Below are 19,261 nucleotides of genomic sequence, written 5' to 3'. Positions count from 1 at the left end.
TGTCACTCTCCCTCTCCCCAGCTCAACGAGAGTGGCTACTGTTCGGGGCATGAGCCAGACTCCATGGAGTTCAGTTCGCTGGGCGGCTGGGTGGCTACTAGAGCATCGGGCATGAAGAAGAACGTATATGGTAACATTGAGGACCTGGTACGTTCCCTCTCTGTGACTAACTCGGATCTTACTGGGCGATTTGTAAATGGACAAAAGGTTGTAACTGGAAGTTGCAGGTGCGCCCATCAAAACAGACTTGCGTCATGCTAATGTATGGGAACCATTCTATTTGGATTTGCTGTGCCGAAGGAGCCTGCTTGTTTTGTTTAAGCTCTGCCAATGATCGACAGAATTTAGCCTTGAATATGAACTCGGCAACCGAAATGGCGCTTGTTTTAACCTGGCTATTTCGTCACTCCTCTCTGCTGTGGGTTTTAAAGTCAAGCTAAGTGACTTGAGCTGCCATCTTGTTTGTCGTATGTCCAGGTGATCCACATAAAGGCGGTGACCCCTCGAGGGGTGATAGAGAAGAGCTGCCAGGGGCCACGCACGTCCACTGGGCCAGACATCCACCACTTCATCCTGGGCTCAGAAGGTAAGACTCACCACAACACTCCTCCCAGGGATCATGACTTCAACAAGATAAGTTGACCCTGTCTGTGCAGTGTGTGTGTGTGTATAATGTAATAACCTGACTGGCTAACTTCATCCAGGGTGGGAGAAGAGATGCAGTTATGGGGGAGGGGTATTGGTTTTATGTCTGTCCTTGTCCCCCACCCCTTCTGTCCCACCCTGTCCTAGTGAGAGCCCAGTGACAATACTGCCATATGCCAGGTTGAGGAAGTGCAGGGACTCCTGGGCCCTGCAGTGCTCAACAGCTGTGGATACATGCGCCTAACAAAGCACTGCAAGCTGTTTACTGACTATACACTGGGAGCTGGGCAGAGCTCTCCATCTGGACTCATTACAATGTTTACTTAAAGCACATCTGCTAATGAAAGCCTAACTAATAATGTATTTAATTTAGACCAATCTTCTTCTTCTTTTTTTTTTTTAAATGACCTTCAAATCAGCGACAAAAATAGTTTGGAGTAAATGTGTCTGTGTCTGTCTCTGTGTCTGTCTCTGTGTCTGTCTCTGTGTCTGTCTCTGTGTCTGTCTCTGTGTCTGTCTCTGTGTCTGTCTCTGTGTCTGTCTCTGTGTCTGTCTCTGTGTCTGTCTCTGTGTCTGTCTCTGTGTCTGTCTCTGTGTCTGTCTCTGTGTCTGTCTCTGTGTCTGTCTCTGTGTCTGTCTCTGTGTCTGTCTCTGTGTCTGTCTCTGTGTCTGTCTCTGTGTCTGTCTCTGTGTCTGTCTCTGTGTCTTTCTCTGTGTCTTTCTCTGTCTCTGTGTCTTTCTCTGTGTCTGTCTCTGTGTCTGTCTCTGTGTCTGTGTCTGTCTGTCTCTGTGTCTGTCTCTGTGTCTGTGTCTGTCTGTGTCTGTCTCTGTGTCTGTCTCTGTGTCTTTCTCTGTGTCTTTCTCTGTCTCTGTGTCTTTCTCTGTGTCTGTCTCTGTGTCTGTCTCTGTGTCTGTCTCTGTGTCTGTCTCTGTGTCTGTCTCTGTGTCTGTCTCTGTGTCTGTCTCTGTGTCTGTCTCTGTGTCTGTCTCTGTGTCTGTCTCTGTGTCTGTCTCTGTCTCTGTGTCTGTGTGTCTCTGTGTCTGTCTGTCTCTGTCTCTGTCTTTCTCTGTCTGTGTCTGTGTCTGTGTCTGTCTGTGTCTGTGTCTGTCTCTGTGTCTGTGTCTGTCTCTGTGTCTGTCTCTGTCTGTCTCTGTGTCTGTCTCTGTCTGTCTCTGTCTCTGTCTCTGTCTCTGTGTCTGTGTCTGTGTCTGTGTCTGTCTCTGTGTCTGTCTCTGTCTCTGTGTCTGTCTCTGTGTCTGTCTCTGTGTCTGTGTCTGTGTCTGTGTCTGTCTCTGTGTCTGTCTCTGTGTCTGTCTCTGTGTCTGTCTCTGTCTCTGTGTCTGTCTCTGTGTCTGTCTCTGTCTGTGTCTTTCTCTGTGTTGTCTGTGTCTGTCTCTGTCTGTGTCTTTCTCTGTGTCGTCTGTGTCTGTCTCTGTGTCTGTCTCTGTGTCTCTCTTTGTGTCTCTCTCTGTGTCTCTCTCTGTGTCTGTCTGTCTCTGTCTTTCTCTGTCTTTCTCTGTGTCTGTCTCTGTGTCTCTCTCTGTCTCTGTGTCTGTGTCTGTCTCTGTATGTCTCTGTGTCTGTGTCTCTCTCTGTGTCTGTCTCTGTGTCTGTCTCTGTGTCTGTCTCTGTGTCTGTGTCTGTCTCTGTGTCTGTGTCTGTGTCTGTGTCTGTCTCTGTCTCTGTCTCTGTGTCTGTCTCTGTCTCTGTCTCTGTCTCTGTCTCTGTCTCTGTGTCTCTGTGTCTGTCTCTGTGTCTGTCTCTGTGTCTGTCTCTGTGTCTGTCTCTGTGTCTGTCTCTGTGTCTGTCTCTGTGTCTGTCTCTGTGTCTCTCTCTCAGTTCTACCTCCACCACAGTGTGGGTGTGACAGGCCCCCTGAGAGGAGGCCCAGGCTATGTGATCATGATTGAGTTACATCATTACTGTGTGAATTCAGAGTGAAAATAGTCCAAGACAACATATGGCTCCACTTGACCTGACGATATGTAATTATTGGGGATATTTTCTCTAAGTCTCAACGTTCATAAACACTCATTTAAGTCTTTAGGAAAACATCTGTGTTTTAAATTTTTTATGGAAATAATTTAGTTAAGTAGTGCACTACGTAGTAGGGAATAGGGTGCCATTTTGGACACGGAGAGCTTCCTGTTGGTAGGGAGGATTCCACCTGTCACTAAACCAAGGTGGAACATAACCCATAAAGTGGCAGACACAGTGGATACTCTGTGGGGTCAGGGGTCATGCTGGGAGCCCTGGGTGACGTGATGAGGACTTGGTGTCCCGGGACTTCCCTTGATATGCACCTGTTTTTTTTTTTTTTCCGAACCCCCGGTCGATGAATCTCACTGGACTCCTGTGAGCAGCATGAAACCAGATAACAGGAGAAAATTAACATATACTGTGGTTAAAAACAACGGGTCACTGCCAGTGAGGTAGTGGTTAAAACAACGGGTCACTGCCAGTGAGGTTGTGGTTAAAAACAACGGGTCACTGCCAGTGAGGTAGTGGTTAAAAACAACGGGTCACCCACTGCTAGTGAGGTAGTGGTTAAAAACAACGGGGCACCCACTGCCAGTGAGGTAGTGGTTAAAAACAACGGGTCACCCACTGCTAGTGAGGTAGTGGTTAAAAACAACGGGGCACCCACTGCTAGTGAGGTAGTGGTTAAAAACAACGGGGCACCCACTGCTAGTGAGGTAGTGGTTAAAAACAACGGGGCACCCACTGCTAGTGAGGTAGTGGTTAAAAACAACGGGGCACCCACTGCTAGTGAGGTAGTGGTTAAAAACAACGGGGCACCCACTGCTAGTGAGGTAGTGGTTAAAAACAACGGGTCACCCACTGCTAGTGAGGTAGTGGTTAAAAACAACGGGGCACCCACTGCTAGTGAGGTAGTGGTTAAAAACAACGGGGCACCCACTGCTAGTGAGGTAGTGGTTAAAAACAACGGGGCACCCACTGCTAGTGAGGTAGTGGTTAAAAACAACGGGGCACCCACTGCTAGTGAGGTAGTGGTTAAAAACAACGGGGCACCCACTGCTAGTGAGGTAGTGGTTAAAAACAACGGGGCACCCACTGCTAGTGAGGTCGTGGTTAAAACAACCGGTCACTGCCAGTGAGGTAGTGGTTAAAAACAACGGGTCACTGCCAGTGAGGTAGTGGTTAAAACAACGGGTCACTGCCAGTGAGGTAGTGGTTAAAACAACGGGTCACTGCCAGTGAGGTAGTGGTTGAAAATGACGGGTCACCCACTTCCAGTGAGGTAGTGGTTAAAAACAACGGGTCACTGCCAGTGAGGTAGTGGTTGAAAATGACGGGTCACCCACTTCCAGTGAGGTAGTGGTTAAAAACAACGGGTCACTGCCAGTGAGGTAGTGGTTAAAACAACGGGTCACCCACTTCCAGTGAGGTAGTGGTTAAAAATGACGGATCACTGCCAGTGAGGTAGTGGTTAAAACGACGAGTGGGTAAGCGCTGATCGCCTTTCTCAGTGAGCTAAGTAATGCTCTCTATACTTTCAATGCATTTTTCCGCAAAATGTGTGTAAATGTCACGCAAAAATAAAAAAAAACGTCGGTTTAGATGCTCTTCTCTACACCACTGGTCATCACCAGCCCAAAGGCTGCTAGGAATGTTAAAGCGTCATTTTAAGTAACACAATAAAACACAACCAATGTCAGGCTATCGTTTTAAAAATCATTCTTCTATGAGAACCTTTTGTTTCTGTGACGCCCCTAGGAACCCTTGGTGTGGTTACCGAGGTAACGATGAAGATCCGACCAATCCCAGAGTACCAGAAGTATGGCTCGGTGGTCTTCCCTAACTTTGAGGCAGGCGTGGCCTGCTTACGAGAGGTTGCCAAGCAGGTCAATTACATTTCCATCTTGTGTTTGTACGGTCTGGTCTTTCCTATTGAAGACCTCCTGTATACTGACAACATTTAGTTCACATCTATCCAATCACATGAAAAAGTGACTTGTAGTTGTGATCTTTAATCTTTTGGTTATATGACAGTATGTAAAGTAGCTAAACTATGCAGATCAATTATATATTGTAGTGTACAAACAAAGTGGTTGGGTTGTGATTGGCAGAGCCCTAATTCTGGGAAGGGATGATAATGACGCGTGTCCCGCTCTGATTGGGTAGTGCTGATGCCGCCGTTATCGATGACTGCATGCGTATGGTTTATGTAGCTCCAATCCTGAGTTAATCCTGAGGTTTAGCTTAACACACAATGAAGGAATCCACCATTTTGAGCACTGGCTTGTCATGGACGTATCCACACACTACCAGGAATATCTACTCATGCCTCGAGGTTGTGTAGCAACTGTTATTTCAAAGGTTTTTCCTCTCAATTAAGAAAGGTTATGCAGATCAAAACTTCACGACAACGGTGTGTGGGATGGGGAAATGTTTACAAAGTTTAACACATGCTCCTGAATGAGTTGTTGTTTTTCTCTCTCCCAGAGGTGTGCACCGGCCTCCATCCGGCTCATGGATAACAAACAGTTTCATTTCGGTAAGTCAACATCGTTCTGAACCATTTGATCTCTGTAAAGGAACCGTTTGATACAGTGCCTTCAGAAAGTATTCAGACCCCTTGACTTATTCCACATTTAGTTGTGTTACAGCCTGAATTCAAAAGTGATTAAATTGCTGTTGTTTTTTCTCACCCATCTACACACTATACCCCGTAATGACTAAGTTTAAACATGTTTTAAAAATGTTTGCAAATGAAATGCAGAAATATCTAATTTACATATGTATCCACACCCCTGAGTCAATACACGTTAGAATCACCTTTGGCAGTGATTACAGCTGTGAGCCTTTCTGGGTAAGTCTCTAAGAGCTTTGCACACATTGATTGGACAATATTTGTACATTATAGATATGTGTTTTTTAATTGTTCAACCTCTTGTAAAATTGGTTGTTGGTTATTGCTAGACAGCCATTTTCCAGTCTTGCCATAGATATTCAAGTGGATTTAAGTGGAAACTGTAACTAGGCCACCCAGGAACATTTAATGTCCTCTTGTTAAGCAACTCCAGTGTAGATTTGGCCTTGTGATTTAGGTTATTTAGGTTATTGTCCTGCTGAAAGGTGAATTTGTCTCCCAGTGTCTATTCCATTTTATTTTTATCCTGAAAAACTCCCTAGTCGTTGCTGATGACAAGCATACATACCCATAAACTGCAGCCAACACCATTCTTGGAAATATGAAGTGATTCAGTGACGTGTTGGATTTTCCCCAAACATAACGCTTTGTATTCAGGACATAAAGTTGATTTCTTTGCCACATTTTTTGAAGTTTTACTTTAGTGCCTTATTGCAAATAGGATGCATGTACATGCTAACTTCTTTCACTCTGTCAATTAGGTTAGCATTGTACACTAACTACAATATTGTTGTCCTTAGAGTTTAATGACTGTGATAGGAGAAAACTAACTGTTTAAGTCACCAATGGCCTCATGGTGAAATCGCTGAGTGGTTTCCTTCTTCTCCGGCAACTTAATCAGGAAGGATCTGTATCTTTGGGTGTATTGATACATCAGTCAAAGTGTAATTAATAACTTCACCATGCTCAAAGGGATATTCAATGTTTACTTTTTTTAAATAAATGTTAACCATCTACCAATAGGTGCCCTTCTTTGCAAGGCCTTGGACAACTTCCCTGGTCTTTGTGGTTGAATCGGTGTTAGAAAGTCACTGTTCGACTGAGGGACCTTTCAGATAATTGTATGTGTGAGGTACAGAGATGGGAGAGTTATTCAAAAATCACTTATTGCACGCAGTGAGTTTAAGCAACTTAAGTGACTTGTTAAGCACATTGTTACTCCTGAATTTATTTAGACTTTCGAGGCTCCTGAGTGGCGCTGTGGTTTAAGGCACTGTATCTCAGTGCTGGAGGCGTCGCAACCGGCCGCGAGTCCCTTTGGCCCAGCATCGTCCGGGTTAGGGGAGGGTTTGACTGTGGTATGCCGTCGTTGTAAATAAGAATTTGTTCTTAACTGACTTCTCTTTTTAAATAAATAAATAATATATAAAAAGACTTCCCATAACCAAGGAGTTGAATACTTATTGACTTAAGATATTTCAGCTTTTCATTTTTTGTTAATTTGTAAACCTTTTGGGAAAACTTAATTCCACTTTGACATTATGGGGTATTGTGTGTAGGCCAGTGATGACAAATCTCCATTTTAAATTCAGGCTGTAACACAACAAAATGTGGAAAAAGTCCAGGGGTGTGAATACACAGGGCCTTCAGAAAGTATCTTTGTATCACATGGGAGCTCAGAAGTGAAGCCATACTCTGACTGCTCTCTGGCTCTCCCCACTAACCTGTGCTTGGGGCTGACCTTATTTTCATTTCTGATTCCTTCACTCTGATGTTCTTTTTTTTAAAAATTGGCCTGCTTTTGTGTGCGTCTCTTTACCCAACTGGAATCCATTTCAGAAAAGACCACTGCATTGGCAGCGTTTCTTCACAATGCTTTTTTCTCTCCCGCCCTCTGCCTGCGTTACTCCGCCCTCTGCCTGCGTTACTCCGCCCTCTGCCTGCGTTACTCCGCCCTCTGCCTGCGTTACTCCGCCCTCTGCCTGCGTTACTCCGCCCTCTGCTGCGTTACTCCGCCCTCTGCTGCGTTACTCCGCCCTCTGCCTGCGTTACTCCGCCCTCTGCTGCATTGCATTGAGTTCAATTGATTGTTATTTCACCATTGGAGTAGCTAGCTGCACGCACGACTTGTGGATTGAAGCGGAAACAATTTAAGCAGTTGTTATATTGAAGTTTTACAAAATTGTTTCTTGAGGTCTGGTGGAAGGAATCATGCGTTGGTGCCAGACATCTTTTTAAAGTTCTTCAGTCCCCTGGGATCTCATTATGCTCCCCATATTCCCACTTCTTAGCTTTAAGCAGGCAAGAGGAAGCTATTCAGGTTTCTCACTAATATCTTAACCTCAGTCAGGGCTCTATGATAGGACACCTTCTTGGGCTTATCAGTGCCTTGTCGTCACTTGTTTTTAATCACCCTGTCTGCTGAGTGAAGGGGTCTGCTGTATTTCAGAATGGGACAAGTAGTATAAAATACAGGGCCATGTATCTCAATACGCTAGTCAGATGAGAATTGCAATTAAATGTGCATTAAAGAGAGTGGGGAAAAATTGACCCCCCTATATGTATAATCACCCTCTCTTTCTGGTCACTGAGTATTTCATTAAAGAGTGATGGTTGCAGGACACCTAAAGATCCACAATCAGATTTAGAATGGAAACAATGAGGAAACGAAGTGATTAAGAGACCGAAAGAGGGGAAGGAATGAAGTGTTGAGACTCAGGACTCTACCCTGCTGTGAAGTGTTGGGACTCAGGACTCTACCCTGCTGTGAAGTGTTGAGACTCAGGACTCTACCCTGCTGTGAAGTGTTGAGACTCAGGACTCTACCCTGCTGTGAAGTGTTGAGACTCAGGACTCTACCCTGCTGTGAAGTGTTGAGACTCAGGACTCTACCCTGCTGTGTTTGATAACCATCCCATCAGCTCCAGACCCTCATTTTTGCTTGTCCTTGTCCTTTTTCCTGTGTCTGATCAGAAACAAACCAAGACGTGCGGTGGCTGAGGACGACTGATGTAGCCATGTCAAGTCCCACCCAATGGAAAGCCGCTGATTTATTGTCCCTGTTGCAGCCGGCCTACTGGTTACTTGTCAAGTTATTCACGTTACCATTCATTTTCCTCCGTTTTTTTTATTATCCCAAACCCAAATAAATATGACTGCTGCCCTGTTGGGAGTCCTGGAGGAGATGGGTGGGCTAAGATGAGACCAGTGGTTTCTTTCAACTGTATTGTCCAAAAGACAGAGGTCCACTTGGCTTTGAGTTGAGGGACTTGACCCTCTCTCTCTCTCTCTCTCTTTTTCTATTTCCACAGGTCATGCCCTGAAACCTCAAGTGTCGTCCATTTTCACACATTTTGTTGAAGGGTTAAAGAAGTTCTACATCACCAAGGTAACGCGTTCTTAATGCTTTGGCATGAATCATAACTCCTCCCTTTTCTCTTTATGTCATTTCTATTTTTTATTTTTTGGGGGGAAAGTGTTAAAGAAATGGTTATTTCCCTGTTTACCCCAGTTGAAAGGTTTCGACCCCCACCAGTTGGTGGTTGCCACCCTTCTGTTTGAAGGGGACCGCGAGAGGGTCCTGCAGCATGAAAAACAAGTTTATGACATCGCAGCAACATTTGGGTAAGTTGGTGGAAATAGGTGATCTATCAGCTGGAGAGGGATTCTCCATTCAATATGTCTTCTACTTAAGCTACAACAGCAACAAACATGGGCTCCTCTTTGACTTTCCCGACATGTTCAATGCTCTTGCACACGTGGAATTTCAGGAAACTGTTTGCCCTTCGTAACAACCCTGTAGACAACTGAAAGGCAAAACGAATCAATATACACGCGTGTGTGTGTGTGTGGTCCCAAAGGAGTCCGTGAGTAGGGACTTGGTAGTGAAGCTGTGCTGCGAAGCCCCTGTCTGAGGTGCCTGAGGGCTTCTGCGCTGGGCTGGGCCCCAACCCGCCAGGAGCCACACAGTTCCACACCATTACAGAATAATCAGATAATACTGTAGCAACTCACTCCCTCCTTCCCTGGACACACCATCCTAGTTTCAAGTTTTATTAGTCGTATGTACAGGATACACGTGGGGTACACCGTCCAACGGGATACACGTGGTGTACACCGTCCAACAGCATACACGTGGTGTACACCGTCCAACAGCATACACGTGGGGTACACCGTCCAACAGCATACACGTGGGGTACACCGTCCAACAGGATACACGTGGGGTACACCGTCCAACGGGATACACGTGGGGTACACCGTCCAACAGCATACACGTGGGGTACACCGTCCAACGGGATACACGTGGGGTACACCGTCCAACAGGATACACGTGGGGTACACCGTCCAACGGGATACACGTGGGGTACACCGTCCAACAGGATACACGTGGGGTACACCGTCCAACAGGATACACCGTCCAACAGGATACACGTGGGGTACACCGTCCAACAGGATACACGTGGGGTACACCGTCCAACAGGATACACGTGGGGTACACCGTCCAACGGGATACACGTGGGGTACACCGTCCAACAGGATACACGTGGGGTACACCGTCCAACAGGATACACGTGGGGTACACCGTCCAACAGGAAACACCGTCCAACAGGATACACGTGGGGTACACCGTCCAACAGGATACACGTGGGGTACACCGTTCAACAGTATACACGTGGGGTACACCGTCCAACAGCATACACGTGGGGTACACCGTCCAACAGGAAACACCGTCCAACAGGATACACGTGGGGTACACCGTCCAACAGGATACACGTGGGGTACACCGTTCAACAGGATACACGTGGGGTACACCGTTCAACAGGATACACGTGGGGTACACCGTCCAACAGTATACACGTGGGGTACACCGTCCAACAGTATACACGTGGGGTACACCGTTCAACAGGATACACGTGGGGTACACCGTCCAACAGGATACACGTGGGGTACACCGTCCAACGGGATACACGTGGGGTACACCGTCCAACGGGCTACACGTGTGGGGTACACCGTCCAACAGGCTACACGTGTGGGGTACACCGTCCAACAGGATACACCGTCCAACAGGATACACGTGGGGTACACCGTCCAACAGGATACACCATCCAACAGGATACACGTGGGGTACACCGTCCAATGAAATACTTCCTTCAGGTTCCTCCTCGACAATGCAACAACAACAATAATAAATAATCAAATATCAGAACATAAAGTACATGTCTCAGTAGAATAAACATTATTAACATCACTATAATACAGGAAGGCACAATTTACAGTCCAATATTTCCACGTATCAGGGAAAGGGGGATTGTGCAGTGGTAGTATTTGGAAGGGACCTAGTCATCATAAACAAACCTTTCATTAAAACGCCACCTAATGACAAATTCCGTTCTATTGTTGGTGAGGCTATGGATTTTGTAAGTTCCTGGCCCAGTGCACAGCTTCCAGTCCGTTCCTCAGGTCACAGGCTTAGTGCCCTTCAGGCAATATCCCTAAACAATTCATGAGTTTAATCATTGATAAGGCCTCAACTACCAGGCGATGCATTTTATTTATTTTCTCCATTATTTCAAGTCAACCATCGCCTGTCCAGCGCCTGTGATAGATGGGCTGGGTCTTGAAAGGGATATTTCTGTTTGTTTTTAAGAAACAAGGGGGAAAAGGACAGCTAAATCAATACAGTGATTTCCTAATGAACACTTCCTGATTTTAGTATTAGATAAACATTTGATTACCTGTGGCTGGTGATGGATGTGTGGGTGACTTGTAGGCGTGTACGGAGATCCAATCATTGACCTGTGCATTGGGGAAGTGACAGACACCACCGGCATCTGTGGTCCGAGGGAGTTGACCGGGCCAGAGAGGAATCTGTTTTTAAATATGAACCCTGTTATCTATTTCCAGGGGCCTGGCAGCTGGAGAGGACAATGGGCAGAGAGGCTACATACTGACCTTTGTCATCGCTTACCTCCGGGTGGGTCATATCTCCCCCTCTGTTCTTTCCCCTCGTCTCAAATCAAATTGTATTGGACACATACATATGGTTAGCAGATGTTATTGCGAGTGTAGTGACATGCTTATGTAAATCAATCTCTCCTCCTTCTCCCCCTCTGTTCCCACGTGTTCTCCCCTCTTCTCCTTCTCCCCCTCTGTTCCCACGTGTTCTCCCCTCTTCTCCTTCTCCCCCTCTGTTCCCACGTGTTCTCCCCTCTCCTCCTTCTCCCCCTCTGTTCCCACGTGTTCTCCCCTCTCCTCCTTCTCCCCCTCTGTTCCCACGTGTTCTCCCCTCTTCTCCCAGTGTCCAGAGATAGAAGGAACACATACACTGTATCACATCTGGCCGTGATTGGGAGTCCCATAGGGCGACGCACAATTGTCCCAGCGTCGTCCGGGTTAGGGTTTAGCCGGGTTAGGCCATCATTGTAAATAAGAATTTGTTCTTAATTGACTTGCCTAGTTAAAATAAAAGGTTAAATAAACAAAAGGCTGCAGAATGTGACCTCTGAGATATCTGACCTCTCCGTTTTAGTCAGGGATGTCATGTTGTCGTCCTCGCTATCATGGCACAAGTAATTGCCTCAGTGAAAATCGCAGTTTAAAAAAAACAAACATTTTTAAAAATGTTTTTTGTGAATCACTATTTAGTTAGTTTTATTTTTTTCACATATTGTCCCCTTTAAAAAATAATAATAATAATAATCCAAATAGTGCAGAAATACTTGTGTTTATTTGTTGTTGTCTTTTATCAACAGGACTTGGGGATGGACTACTGTGTGGTCGCAGAATCCTTTGAGACATCGGTGCCTTGGGACAGGTAAAGTTGAACCTTTTTTTGTAAATGAACAAGTATCTCTGGTGTGACACTTCTACATCACTCTCTTCTCACACAGTCATTTTAAAGAGCTCAACTCACTCACTCACTCACTCACCTGCTTTCTCCCTCCATTAACTGGTTGTGTGTGTGGGAAGGAAGACTGCCTGACACTGCTGGAGGAGAGAGGGATGGAGTGACACAGCCAGTAGGAACAGGAATCTCCAACATTATTGGGTCAGGCTATTAATTTGGTGTAAAACCCTTCCCGTTAGAAAACCACAGCTCTTCCCACACATGAGGACGCCCCCACCCCCCCTCTCTTCCACACTCAGACACCAACACAGGCATGCTCAGTGTTCCACTGTGTAGACTGCCTGAGGGGGGAGCCAGGGATCAGGTGTGCAGACCAGCATTACCCCTCCTCCTCCATCTCTCCACACTCTGCTGCACATGCCTAGAGGAGAGTGAGCCAGTCTCTCACAGCTACCTAGCACTGCTGCAGTCTCCATAATGCAGTCTACCTATCACTGCTGCAGTCTCCATAATGCAGTCTACCTAGCACTGCTGCAGTCTCCATAATGCAGTCTACCTAGCACTGCTGCAGTCTCCACTTGTCTGTCAATGTACTCCACTGTTCATGGCCAGAGGTCACCTTTTCTCAAACTCAGACAGCTCAGCGTCTCCTGTTATACTGTGTTAAATCATGGTGTTGCGCAGCCTATTCCCTATTTAGTGCCCTACGTTTGACTAGGGCCTATAGGACTCTGTAGGGAATAGGGTGTCATGTGTGAAGCAGACATGGCTTTCATCACGTCTTCATGATATGTTTCCTGTGTTGTCTTCAGGGTATTATCTTCATGATATGTTTCCTGTGTTGTCTTCAGGGTATTATCTTCATGATATGTTTCCTGTGTTGTCTTGTCTTCAGGGTATTATCTTCATGATATGTTTCCTGTGTTGTCTTGTCTTCAGGGTATTATCTTCATGATATGTTTCCTGTGTTGTCTTGTCTTCAGGGTATTATCTTCATGATATGTTTCCTGTGTTGTCTTGTCTTCAGGATATTATCTTCATGATATGTTTCCTGTGTTGTCTTCAGGGTATTATCTTCATGATATGTTTCCTGTGTTGTCTTGTCTTCAGGGTATTATCTTCATGATATGTTTCCTGTGTTGTCTTGTCTTCAGGATATTATCTTCATGATATGTTTCCTGTGTTGTCTTGTCTTCAGGGTATTATCTTCATGATATGTTTCCTGTGTTGTCTTGTCTTCAGGGTATATTATCCTGTGTTGTCTTGTCTTCAGGGTATTATCTTCATGATATGTTTCCTGTGTTGTCTTGTCTTCAGGATATTATCTTCATGTATTATCTTCATGATATGTTTCCTGTGTTGTCTTGTCTTCAGGGTATTATCTTCATGATATGTTTCTTGTTGTCTTGTCTTCAGGGTATTATCTTCATGATATGTTTCCTGTGTTGTCTTGTCTTCAGGGTATTATCTTCATGATATGTTTCCTGTGTTGTCTTGTCTTCAGGATATTATCCTGTGTTGTCTTGTCTTCAGGGTATTATCTTCATGATATGTTTCCTGTGTTGTCTTGTCTTCAGGATATTATCTTCATGATATGTTTCCTGTGTTGTCTTGTCTTCAGGGTATTATCTTCCTGTGTTGTCTTGTCTTCATATTATCTTCATGATATGTTTCCTGTGTTGTCTTGTCTTCAGGATATTATCTTCATGATATGTTTCCTGTGTTGTCTTGTCTTCAGGGTATTATCTTCATGATATGTTTCCTGTGTTGTCTTGTCTTCAGGATATTATCTTCATGATATGTTTCCTGTGTTGTCTTGTCTTCAGGGTATTGGACCTTTGCCAGAATGTCAAGGAGAGAATTATCAGAGAGTGTAAAGAAAGAGGAGTCCAGTTTCAACCGTTGACCTCATGCAGGTACATTTAGCACCTGTCTCTGTTCCTTGCTAAAACACACTTGCTGGCATTGTGGAGGTCATCTTAAACAACCTCTGCATAACCTCTACGTAATGTCTGTCTCCAGCTAGATGATTCAACGACTGTAGGTCGTGCGGGGGACTGTAGGTCGTGCGGGGGACTGTAGGTCGTGCGGGGGACTGTAGGTCGTGCGGGGGACTGTAGGTAGTTTGAAAAAAAATCTGCATTGGACCATTGTGGTTGATCCCATGACTGTCATCTAAGATGTGTTCTCTGCTATGAGCCTGTAGTGTGTGTGACCAGACAGGAGAGGAATCCTGGGACCTTCCTGTGTGACCTGGCAACACACAACATTTCCTGCTTCTTGCTCACTGGGGACAAATTAGGGCCCAACCTGATTATGCTTCAGCCATTCATTTCCCGTCTGCAGTCTGTCAACAAGATAGATTTGTCCGTTTAACCTCTAGAAGCCCACGCACCCGCTGAGTGATAGGCCAGGTCACTGGAACAACGGCTCTCCCTACAACAAAAGGGACACAGAAAAGAAACAGGGAAATCACTTGTACACTGTTTCCATCCCTGAGGCACAGTGTTGCATTATAAGGGTCTAGTTTCATGTTCAATGCAGACATTTTGACCCTGGTTAGAGAGAGCTATAGTAAATAATACACATGACTACTGAGAAGGATGATATCCATCGATTTGTTAAATGAAAAGGAAATCAAACATGAATTTTGTCACATTAGTCCTGCACTTCTTGGAAAAAGAAACAAATAGCCCCTTAATTTGTTTTCATCTTTTGGAACGGTGCAAAAAATTGTCACAGTAATTTATTATAGCTTCCTGTTGCATATTCATGTGAAAGGAACCATCTTCAAGTCAATCATGGACAGCCAGTGTTGAAGCATGTTGTGTTCTGAACCATTGTAAATGGAGCTCAGAGGATCCAATCGGAGTGTACTGATGGCCGTTTCAATGTCCTGATAATGGGGCGTTATTCAAGGTGGCAGATCCAATGCACCTCTCCTCCGCTTCTCAGAAACCATGAGGGAGAATTTAGGTTCAGAGGGAAAGCCCCGCCTCTCAGCTCAGTCTGCTTGCCCTCTGATTCAAATGATAAAAAATAAAAAAAATGCATTAATTGTTACAAAATAGATTTTGGTTCAACAATTTCGACATTTTCCTCTTTTTAAACTCGTGGAGATAAATTACAGAGGGACGAGTGATGGAAAAGCATCAACAACAAATCACAAGGTGAACAAGCCTATATTTTCTGTTGCGTTATATCATGACGTTAAAACCCTTTTCTCCTGTCTTGCAGAGTGACTCAGACCTATGACTCTGGCGCATGTATATACTTCTACTTTGCCTTCAACTACAGAGGACTGGCGGATCCAGTCCATACATACGAACAAGTGGAGGTAAATCTACGGAGCACTCCACGTCTGTAGTGCCTAACTGCACAGAGACATGCATTATATCTAACCTGAAACGTTACCCCCCCAGGAGGGAACATACACAACCATGGTTTTAAGGTGATCAACATAGTTACATAATGTGTTAATTTATGTATTTATTGATATTGTCCTTTCCCAGCATGCTGCCAGAGAGGAGATCCTAGCCAATGGAGGAAGCCTCTCGCACCACCATGGAGGTAGTCAAGTTAACATCCCTGTCTAGCCACGCCCCTATGTCTAACCACGCCCCTATGTCTAACCACGCCCATATGTCTAGCCACGCCCCTATGTCTAGCCACGCCCCTACATCTAGCCATTTCATCCTTTTCCAAATATCTTCATATCAAAACCTACAAATTCATAAAATTGACTTGCCTATTCACTTATGTAGATGGACGGCACAGCAGTGGTTTAAAGATCCCCTTAGATGGCACAGCAGTGGTGTAAAGATCCCCTTAGATGGCACAGCAGTGGTGTAAAGATCCCCTTAGATGGCACAGCAGTGGTTTAAAGATCACACAGCAGTGGTTTAAAGATCCCCTTAGATGGCACAGCAGTGGTTTAAAGATCTCCTTAGATGGCACAGCAGTGGTTTAAAGATCTCCTTAGATGGCACAGCAGTGGTTTAAAGATCCCCTTAGATGGCACAGCAGTGGTTTAAAGATCCCCTTAGATGGCACAGCAGTGGTTTAAAGATCCCCTTAGATGGCACAGCAGTGGTTTAAAGATCCCCTTAGATGGCACAGCAGTGGTTTAAAGATCCCCTTAGATGGCACAGCAGTGGTTTAAAGATCCCCTTAGACGGCACAGCAGTGGTTTAAAGATCCCCTTAGATGGCACAGCAGTGGTTTAAAGATCCCCTTAGATGGCACAGCAGTGGTTTAAAGATCCCCTTAGATGGCACAGCAGTGGTTTAAAGTCTCGTGAAGGCAGTCTGTCAGGCTCTGTGCTGCTGTATAGAAGTGAGCCAGTCTTTTTCTAAACCTCCTGTTTTGGCTTGGAGATCTTTCATCGCTCCCTTCACACCTCCAAAGTTTCCCACAGTACAGAGAAATGTCTCTTTGTTCATCTCAACACGGGTCAAATGAAACGTGAGCAGGGGAGGGAGTGTGAAGCGACTATCAGGGCAAACCCTAATGGCTGCCTCATCTATATTGCCATGCGCCTCGTCTGTTTTCATACATCACTTCAGGCTATTCATCACGCCTGTCAGAAACAGCACGCAGTGAATCAGCTGCGATATTAAATCACCATTTCTCCTGAAGGTGGGGAAGGTTAAAAATGAACAGATTGCTAATATAAGAAGGCAGTGGGCCAGGGTAAATGATGTTGCTGTTATCACCCAGTATTTACTGCCCTCCAAATAGTGGGCCACCACCCAGCCAACCACCCAGGGCTGAGTAGGAGGGTGTGTAGCCGGGAGGAGGGGATATTGATGCAGCTCCTGGGTGCGAGGCCCGCTCTGTAATTGTGATTAATAACAGCCTGCTATCTGGGCGCAGACAGGCGGTTTGTCTGCCCACAATCAACACATGACAAATGGAGCTCGTCTCACTGGGGTGTGTAAGCAAAGAAAACCGATGTAGTCTGGGAAGGAAAGGTGGGAGGGGCCACCACAGGAAATATACATTATTCTAACCTGTGTTTACACGAGGTCAGGGTGTGCAGAGATAGTATTCCACCCCCTGATTCAATACACGTTAGAATCACCTTTGGCAGCGATTACAGCTGTGAGTCTTTCTGGGTAAGTCTCTAAAAGCTTTGTACGCCAATATTTACACATTCTTTTTTATATTGTTCAACCTCTTGTCAAATTGGTTGTTGATCATTGCTAGACAGCCATTTTCCAGTCTTGCCATAGATATTTAAGTCAAAACTCTAACTAGGTCACTCAGGAACATTACATTTGTCCTTTTGTTAAGCAACTCCAGTGTATTTGGCCTTGTGTTTTAGGTTATTGTCCTGCTGAAAGGTGAATTTGTCTCCCAGTGTCTGTTGGAAAGCAGACTGAACCAGGTTTTCCTCTAGGATTTTGCCTGTGCTTAGCTCTATTCCGTTTAATTTTTATCCTGAAAAACTCCCTAGTCCTTGCCGATGACAAGCATACATACCCATAAACTGCAGCCAACACCATTCTTTGAAATATGATGAGTGGAACTCCGTGATGTGTTGTGTTGGATTTGCCCCAAACATAAACCTTTGTATTCAGGACATAAAGTACATTTCTTTGCCACATTTTTTTGCAGTTTTAATTCGGGGCCTGTTTTGGAGTGTTTCACTCTGTCATTTAGGTTAGTATTGTGGAGTAACTACAATGTTGTTGATCCATCCTCCTCTTTTCTCTCATCACAGCCATTAAAATAACTGTTTTAATGTCACCATTGGAGTCATTGTGAATCCCTGAGCGGTTTCCTACCTTACAGGCTTCCTTCCTGACGTAGATGCCGGAATATTTGTAGTGACTGGGTGTATTGATACACCATCCAAAGTGTAATTAATAACTTCACCATGCTCAAAGGTATAGCTAAAAAAAAAAGCAAACATTGAATATCTCTTTGAGCGTTGTGAAGTTATTAATGACACTTTTGGATGGTTTATCAATACACCCAGTCACTACAAAGTAACAGGTGTCCTTCCTTCCTTCCATCTTCCTCAGGTGCCGGGGAGGAAGGAAACTGCTCAGGGATTTCACCATGAAGCCAATTGTGACTTTAAAACAGTTAGTTCTCCTATCACAGCCATTAAAAACTCTGAGGATAGATCAACAACATTGTAATTACTCCACAATACTAACCTGATTGGCGGAGTGAAAAAAGATAATCCTGTACAGAATAAAAGTATTCCAAAATGTGCTTCCTGTTTGCAATAAGGCAATAAGTTAAACTGCAAAAAATGTGTCAAAGAAATTCATTTTTTGTTTGGGACAAACACAACACATCACTGAGTACCACTCGTCAAGGTTTAAAACATTTTTTAAAATTACTTTTACCCCTTTTCCTCCCCAATTTTGTGGTATCCAATTGGTAGTTACTCTTGTCTCATCACTGCAACTCCCGTACGGACTCGGGAGTTTCGAGGCTCGAGAGCCATGCTTCCTGACACACGACCCAACCAAGCCGCACTGCTTCTTGACACAATGCCCTCTTAACTAAGGAAGCCAGCCACGCCAATGTGTCGGAAACGCCATACACCTGGCGACCGTGTCAGCGTGCACTGCAACCGGCCCGCCACAGGAGTTGCTAGAGCGCGTTGGGACAAGGACATCCCTACCGGCCAAACCCTCCCCTAACCCGGACGACGCTGGGCCAAACCCTCCCCTAACCCGGACGACGCTGGGCCAAACCCTCCCCTAACCCGGACGACGCTGGGCCAAACCCTCCCCTAACCCGGACGACGCTGGGCCAAACCCTCTCCTAACCCGGACGACGCTGGGCCAAACCCTCTCCTAACCCGGACGACGCTGGGCCAAACCCTCTCCTAACCCGGACGACGCTGGGCCAAACCCTCCCCTAAACCGGACGACGCTGGGCCAAACCCTCCCCTAAACCGGACGACGCTGGGCCAAAACCTCCCCTAACCCGGACGACGCTGGGCCAAACCCTCTCCCCCGGACGACGCTGGGCCAACCCGGACGACGCTGGGCCAAACCCTCTCCTAACCCGGACGACGCTGGGCCAAACCCTCCCCTAACCCGGACGACGCTGGGCCAAAACCTCCCCTAACCCGGACGACGCTGGGCCAAACCCTCTCCTAACCCGGACGACGCTGGGCCAAACCCTC

At 45.7% G+C, this 19,261-nt stretch overlaps 1 protein-coding gene across 1 annotated transcript in view; it reads left to right on the top strand.

The window, feature by feature from the left end:
* LOC139380966 (alkyldihydroxyacetonephosphate synthase, peroxisomal-like) overlaps positions 1-19,261 on the top strand; it is a 37,646-nt gene that overhangs the window by 14,669 nt on the left and 3,716 nt on the right. The window contains exons 9-19 of the mRNA XM_071124168.1: positions 22-147; positions 478-586; positions 4,385-4,512; positions 5,114-5,165; positions 8,573-8,649; positions 8,773-8,885; positions 11,166-11,235; positions 12,014-12,075; positions 13,935-14,024; positions 15,346-15,445; positions 15,621-15,678. Of these exons, the coding sequence (XP_070980269.1) occupies positions 22-147; positions 478-586; positions 4,385-4,512; positions 5,114-5,165; positions 8,573-8,649; positions 8,773-8,885; positions 11,166-11,235; positions 12,014-12,075; positions 13,935-14,024; positions 15,346-15,445; positions 15,621-15,678 (985 nt within the window). The remainder of the gene's footprint in view (positions 1-21; positions 148-477; positions 587-4,384; positions 4,513-5,113; positions 5,166-8,572; positions 8,650-8,772; positions 8,886-11,165; positions 11,236-12,013; positions 12,076-13,934; positions 14,025-15,345; positions 15,446-15,620; positions 15,679-19,261) is intronic.

Source organism: Oncorhynchus clarkii, chromosome 22 (assembly GCF_045791955.1).
Source record: "Oncorhynchus clarkii lewisi isolate Uvic-CL-2024 chromosome 22, UVic_Ocla_1.0, whole genome shotgun sequence".
NCBI classification, from domain to species: Eukaryota; Metazoa; Chordata; class Actinopteri; order Salmoniformes; family Salmonidae; genus Oncorhynchus; species Oncorhynchus clarkii.
Note: the sequence above shows the minus strand (reverse complement) of the source record. Positions and strands in the feature narration are given on the sequence as shown.